The sequence below is a fragment of the Dreissena polymorpha genome, chromosome 3, assembly GCF_020536995.1.
Source record: "Dreissena polymorpha isolate Duluth1 chromosome 3, UMN_Dpol_1.0, whole genome shotgun sequence".
NCBI lineage: Eukaryota > Metazoa > Mollusca > Bivalvia > Myida > Dreissenidae > Dreissena > Dreissena polymorpha.
Genome location: NC_068357.1, coordinates 53,583,748 through 53,591,306, shown reverse-complemented (window position 1 = coordinate 53,591,306; position 7,559 = coordinate 53,583,748). Strand labels below are relative to the sequence as shown.

At 33.9% G+C, this 7,559-nt stretch overlaps 1 protein-coding gene across 1 annotated transcript; it reads right to left on the bottom strand.

Annotated features, from left to right (window-relative positions):
• Nucleotides 1–2,265: 2,265 nt before the first annotated feature.
• LOC127872233 (uncharacterized) lies at nt 2,266–4,733 on the bottom strand. The gene is made up of 4 exons (XM_052415564.1): nt 4,281–4,733; nt 3,628–4,062; nt 3,150–3,325; nt 2,266–2,304 (listed from the first exon to the last, which is right to left on the bottom strand). Exons 1-4 carry the CDS (start codon nt 4,396–4,398, stop codon nt 2,266–2,268), a joined length of 768 nt encoding a protein of 255 aa, XP_052271524.1. The 5' UTR covers nt 4,399–4,733.
• Between the last annotated feature and the right edge of the window lie 2,826 nt (nt 4,734–7,559).

Genomic DNA, 7,559 nt, shown 5'->3' with positions numbered 1-7,559 from the left:
TAAAGCCAAATTCATTTTTACCCATAGATCCAAACTGTTACCTTTCACAAAGTCAGATCTCTGTTACCGTAAACTCCTTTTAGCCTTTAACATATGATAATCTTAAATCAAGAGGATCAAGATATCAAGAGGAACTAGAGCTTGTCACAGTGGTAACAGTGCCTCCAATGCATCATGTAATATGTAGTAAGTACTGGTAGTAATAATCATATAAAGGATCATTGGGCTTGGACAGCTGTAATTCTAGGTGCATTATTTACACAAAGTGTGTAGAGAACTACATACCTAATATGAAACAGTTTGCCTTGTGGTTGCAGAGCTAAATATTTGCATTTGTTTTAATTATTTGGGTGGGATTTCGACCGAAGGGTCATGGGTTGACAAAACTAAGTTATTTTAAGTTGAACAGGTAGCATTATTTCTGTAATGCTTGACACAAGATGGTAAAAATGGCACGCTCATATATCAAGAGGAATGATCCACATACCGTAAAGACAAGTATGGAAATGTGTTGTAAAGCTTTTCTAATAAAATGTGTGTCTACAGACATACAGTCGTCCATGGAGATTCCAGTAAATGCCCTTTTACTTTGTATCGACGCTATATAAACCATCTGTAAATATATCAGGGGTGTGATTTTTCCTCCTTTCAGCTGATTTCCTCCCTTTGAATATCAAACTTATTTTACAATAAGTTATGAACTTTGCCGAATCTATAAACAAATGAAGAGTTTAATTTAAATATGTAAGATGGATGGGGGTATTTTCATTCCCTGAGGAGGTCCTTAACAACAACAACCCTGTATATAAAAACATTTTTTTTTACAGTTTTTGACTTCAACCTATTATATGAAACCATATTATAACAATCTAGTTTACCAGAAAAAAGCATTCACGTATCAATCAACAAAGCTGTTTTGTAGGCATTGATTGTGAAATACAATAATATATATACATATCATAACAATAAGCAGAGGTTGCTATCTGTTACCACATTGAATCTTTATTTACACAAGACATTTTCTATTCATGTTTTAACATAACCTGTGCACTATATTTTATACATACATATTAATAAAAAGCAGATGCACGTTTAATGCCAAAATATAAATATATAGGATATAGTCTGAAACTTTTACACATATAAAGTTGTGATCAGATTCATATCATGTATTATAAATAATATAGAAGTGATAAATAATACATATTGAGAGAGATTATATATAGAGTTTTAAAACACGTGAGTTAGATTTACCGAAAAACTACGTTTCCATTAGAGTTATGAGAACAGCCATAGACTATTGGTACTGATCCGTTCTAGTAGAGTGAAGAAAAACTTAAAATACCTAATATACAGACAAGTTAACAAAGTCTCCTTTAAAAATAATGCATTTTTATAACATTACAGAAAACAATGGAATTTTGATTAACAGAGATTGTCTCAAAAAGCCTTTGGGGTTTAAATTTCAAACATGTGGAACTTACAAATAACCAGTACACTTAACAAATCAAACTGAATAATTGGACTGATAAAAAGAAATTTTACATAAATGGATACGTACTCATTTTATCACTTTACCAGGCATTGATATTGAAATCTAATTATCAAATAAAAACAATAACATTGATATTGAAAATATACAATAAATTGTTCCCGAACTAGAAGGCTTATCATTATCTGAAAGACTTTCAAACTTAATTTTGCCACTTAAGGACACAGCCTTAATATATGACATAATTTAAGTGTTTCAATACCGGTAGTTTATACATACATGATATTAATATGGGCGACTCCTTCAAAATGTCTGGAAACAGTTTAATTCGAAAACATAGGTTGACACTGAAAACTACCTGTAAATCAAAGAACTGTACTGATTTGAACTTGTTCAGCTTAAGAACCTTTTCTAACTAGGATATTATTCTCACATGACATTACTGATTTTGATAGACAAATTTAATGGAAGGTTATGTATTCCGTAATGAGGATGTCTGCTGTCCCATCTGTTTGATTCTAGTGGTACTCATCGCTCCATTAGTTGAAATGTTAAAGATGTTTCCTTGTTAAGCTACCTGTGTAGTGTTACAAGAAGAATAGGAGGCACAACGACACATGCAGCCACACCAATCTTTGCTGCATAACTGGACCATTTGGATTGAACAAAGCTGGTTTTCTCTTTAACGTTGTCCGTGTTTTTACTTGTGCATACATTGGCATGATCCACATATGTTGTTTCCTTGATAAACAACCGTCCGTTTTCATGAGCTTTCATTTCTTCATGGCCGCAGGGCTGTTTGCCTGATTGTTCTGGACCAAAATAATCGCATGTTGGGTCATGCACACTTTCCTGAAAAATAAAACCTTTACCATTTAAAATGTGGATGGAAAAGTTCTCATACTTTCCAAGTCTAATATATTTCCAAATATCATCGTTGATATACTCACAATGAAAAAAAAAAAGAACTTTGTTATAATATGTATACCAAAATGTATAAGATTAAATGTATTCAAATGAACAAAATATGTTTGCCAGTAACCTTTGTAAAATCTCCTGTGTCACTATCTTCCTTCACCCCAGTATCATTAAGTATGCAAGTTTCCTCTCTTTTCTTGGCAGCAAAAACCGGACAGGAATCATTCTTGCCTAAAGCGGAGATCATATGATCATCATCCGCGTTGTTGATTACGTCTTGTGAAGGTGCAACATCAAATTAAACACCATTATTAAACAAAACTGCAATTTATTTACCTTAGTTACATAAAATATTATATATGTATTTATATTCTTATCACATTTTTTATTATATTGTTTTGCAGACTATGTGCATAATTTGTATTTTGTAATATGTGTTCTAATCAGATTAATAATACTGTTGTCAAAGTTTCTGATATATACATATTGTATATAATGCTGCTACTTATCACTTGAGGGTTCGCCGTTCCGATTATCGCATGGATGCATTTCTTCTTCATCCTCGACGTCGCTAGCATTACCTTCTTGAACCATGTTCTGATCTCCATTTTGGTTCGTATATTTTTATGACCTAGAGAAACAACAACATTTATTATAATGAAATAAATTTATAAATATCAGGTAGGAGGACTGTCCCAAAATATTGTAAACGTGGAATGTTAAAAAGAAAAACTCTTACCGTTTTATTATAGTTTTGGTTGTGGACAACAGGTGACAATCCGACTGTTGCTTGCCTGTTTATTTTTGCAGAGTCATGTACGCCAATAATTGGTTCATGATTACATGGGTCTCTTCCGCTTTCTGTTTCTTGTGATGAAGTTTCATTGCAAAAGGCGCTTAATAATGGGATTGGACCTGTAAATTCAAAAGTTAGCAATGTCATGATTGCATTCATTATTATAAAACATGCTTTACCCTTTTTATGGCTTAAATGCTATCCGTATGCTATTAGATGGTACTTTTAAGCACAACAGAAGAGAAAATATGTATGATTGTGTTCAAAACATTAATGTTTTTTATGCAATTGACGGTGGCTTTACCATGTATTGTGCTTGTTTGATATCGCGATATTAATTTCTACAGTTTTAAAAAATTTAAAAGCTTTACACCCAAAACAAGCATATATACACGTACAACGAAATAAAATTTGCACGCACCTATTGGTTCATTTTCAGTCAAGTAAGCTGCACATAAAACACCATCACCTTGTTTGTTCACGTACTCATTTTGATTGACATCAGTGGGGGTTTGTGGTCGCATGTGTTCAGCGATGTTATCGGAACAGGGCGTTGACTGATATCCTGCCTCAGTCCACGAACCAATTGAATTGGAGTTTAACCGTGTTCCAAACTGTGGTATTAACGCCGCTTCGCGCATTGCATCAGTCATACAGGTTTGGCCGTCATACTGACCTCCGACTGATTGGGGCAGTTCATGTTCAAGTGTATTAACTATTTTGCGTTGTGTTTGGTTTTCTCCACCATTAGCTACTAATGAACCATCAGATATCGATCTGTCGCTTTCTTCAAACGATTGCAGGGTCAGTGACCGATATAACCAGTCATCAGTTGTCATCGCTTCGTTTACCTGACCTGAAATACCATTTTATTCAAATTCTCATTCATAAAATTCAGTGAATATTAAGAGTCATTTTGTTTCTTTTTGACAAAAGTATGTTTAAAGTCCATATGTTAGTACTAATTTGCTCTGTTTTGTTGCATTCAATGGTAATTATAAAATCATTCCATGCACAATTACTCACACATTCATACACTTACACTTGCACGCACATACATGCAACATATATTACCTATTCCTCGCTGCTTCTTTATTTTAGTTTTGAAGTTTGATTCAAGGTGGTCAGTAGTCTGATCGGGATACTGACTGGGAGGACTGTGTCGACTAACTTCACAAGTAATGTTGCGCATGGTTCCTGCTTTGTGGTGATCTGCATTTGTACTGTTTCAGTAGTACCACGTTCATCGCCTTGTGCATCGCTAAATGAGGGGAGATTTGTCGAATTCGACCATTTTGGAATTGGTAAGGACATCGCCATGTCACAGTGTAATGTGCTTATTGTGGAAACACTGGGTCCCGAGTCATGCTGGTGGGTCCATTCAGTTTCAGTTACTTTCTGACCAAAGCATTCAAAAGCAGTCAGGGGAATGGAGTTCATACGGGTTAAGTTTTCGTTACTAAGGTCCATTTTTTCCGTATTGTTAAATGGTTTGCTGGTTTGGATATCTGTCGAGTCATTATTTGTTTCCGGATGCGATGCAGATATGTTTGTCGCTTCGTTCTGCAGGATTTGTAATTTAGCATCGGCATTCTTTCTGATGTGAATTATTGACTCAATCAAACATGTAACTTGTTTGAAATAGTGCTCATCATTAATGTAATAATTCAATCCTAAAAGTGCATTCATGTCTAGTGGGATTTTAAATGTTTCATTGCTTTTTTTCTGTGAGGACTCGTCTCACGCACCACTGCTTGTCAGGATTATTAATTGCTTCATTTAAACAAACTTCCTTGGCAAATTCAAGCCACTTATCATTTACGAATTCTTCTGTAAGGTAGATTAAAACATATATGCTTCTGTTCATAGCATCACACAGTTGTCCGATTTTTCTGTTATTTAAAGCGAAAAATTCACTTTCATCGTACAAAAAGGCGAGGACCTTTTCCCCATCTTGCAGCTGAATATCATTGACAAGGTGGTCTTTGAATTCTGCAGCACTTTGTCTATCGTTTTCGTGGTATAAAATAATATAAAACATCTATATACTCTACTTTCCGTTTGGGTGGCATGTTTTCATCAACACGATATTCGTTGGGAGAACATATGAAAGGGATCGTTCTGTTGAATGCCCAATATCTTTTGTAATTCCAGTTCCACGCTGACAGGAGTTGTTTTCTAAATGACAAGACAAGTTAATGAGATAGACATGTATACACAATTGTTATTTGTTTTGAGCATTTGTTTGTTAGCCACATTTTACGAACTATCACTATGAATGAAACCATTTGAGCGATATGTAAATGTGTACTTCACAAGTATAAAACCTAAATAATGTGATTTTGATTAACGTCAGTGTTTCAATTTAAAACTTATAAACCAGATTTAGCAACGTGGCACTGATACAACACCTCTAATATAAAACCAATACGTATTCGTTCTATTTAAGACTTTTTGACACTAATTGCCGTTGGTTCCAGCACTATTTGGGTTAAGTTGACTACGACGCATGTTTAATAGTTTGCCTTTGCTGTCCTTTCAACTCTGGCTCCTGGTAGTGCAATATCACAAACTTAAGTGTTTTATCTCGAAAAATAGAATTTATTGATTAATGTTGCAATGTTTATGTACTTAAACGATTTACAACTGTCCCACTTAGTTTACAAATCCGTTACCGTTATTCATAAAAGATGTTTGTTTCAACGTATAAATGACATAATCGCAGTTCTGATATTTTTGGTTCCATGTAAATTGTTGTATGTTCTAGTTCGAATATGTTTAACACAAGGTCTACTTATTCAGCGCACTTCATATTGTCAGTATTTGATGGCACAACCCAACTTTCGAGATGACGTGTTTGTAAAATTCATTCCAGATTATACACGACAAGATTTGTATTTAATGCACATTGTCTATGTGTAGTGTTTTGAAAAATGGCTTTTTTTCAGATCAGATCGGTTAATCGTAGGCGATGCATAAAATTCAAGCTTATAGTACAATAAATAACAAGCAGTATATTGCAGTTTAGTTATAAATAATGCTCACGCTACTGCTTGTAGTCAATGACACCTGCCAAAAGCGTTATATTTGGAATGTATACATGTACATGCATGTTTAAAAACGTATTCTGGTCTGATACAAATGATGCCTTCATGGTGTGGTGGGTACTTTCAGTTTAGTTTCTAAGGATGTTAGGTAAGCGCCCATTAGCATATGTAGCCTTCTTGTCATTCATTTATTTTATTATTTTTATTCCACGATGCAAGTGTTAACATTTTGTTGAGAAATATATATTTATTGTTGACCGGTATCTAATTTCTTTGAACAATGCTCGGCAACAAGTAACATATGTATCATATAAATTTATGTATTGTCCTAATTAGTAGTGAAAAGGTATTAGGCCGGACGGACTTGTATGTCATATAGGAAAGAACAAACACTAGATGACTGTAGACGTGGCCGTCTTTTTGCGTGTACTTTTTCGCTTCATCTGGAAAACATAATGAACCTAAAGAACAGAAAATTTATTAGCCTGACCTGATAAATACATCCGACATACATGTAAATATGTAAGTCAGCTTAAACTGATAACTATAATCAGATCTAGAATTAGATAATGTATGTGATGTGAATAACTCAGATCAGGTATAAACATAGTTCCTTCGTAGTGAACTATCACCTCAATATTGGACTAAACGGAAAACTAAAATCAGGCATAATATAGGAAATTATAAACTGGGCCTGAACGGAATAACTAAATTCAGGCACAAACATAGTTCTTTTGTAGTGAACTAAAACACCAATATTAGCCTGAACTGTATAACTAAAATCAGGCGTAATATAGAAAAATATAAACTGGGCCTGAACGGAATAACTAAAATCAGGCACAAACATAGTTCTTACGTAGAGAACTATAACATCAATATAAGCCTGAACTGAATTACTAAAATCAGGCATAATATTGGAAAATATAAACTTGGCCTGAACTGAATAACTAAAATCAGGCACAAACATAGTTCTTACGTAGAGAACTATAACATCAATATTAGCCTCAACTGAATAACTAAAATCAGGCATAATATTGGAAATATACAACATTGCCTGAACTGAATATGTTCAATAACTAAAATCAGGCAAAAACATAATTCCTTCATAAAGAACTATAACATCAATAGAAGCCCGAACTGCATAACTTAACTAAGCCTAATATCGAATTACACAAACGATAGCCTGAACTGAAATACTAAAATCTAGCAGCAATAAAACATCTGACTGAATGACTGAAATCAGGCATGAAATTGATCATGTAAACGTAAAGCCTGAACAGATAATTAAATTCCGGTATAAACAAAG

Coding starts and splice junctions, on each gene's coding strand:
- LOC127872233 (XM_052415564.1), bottom strand. CDS start 4,398: ATGCGCAACATTACTTGTGAAGTTAGTCGACACAGTCCTCCCAGTCAG. Junction 4,063..4,280: donor AAAGAAGCAGCGAGGAATAG/GTAATATATGTT, acceptor ATGGTATTTCAG/GTCAGGTAAACGAAGCGATG. Junction 2,305..3,149: donor ACCAAAACTATAATAAAACG/GTAAGAGTTTTT, acceptor ATTTTGGTCCAG/AACAATCAGGCAAACAGCCC.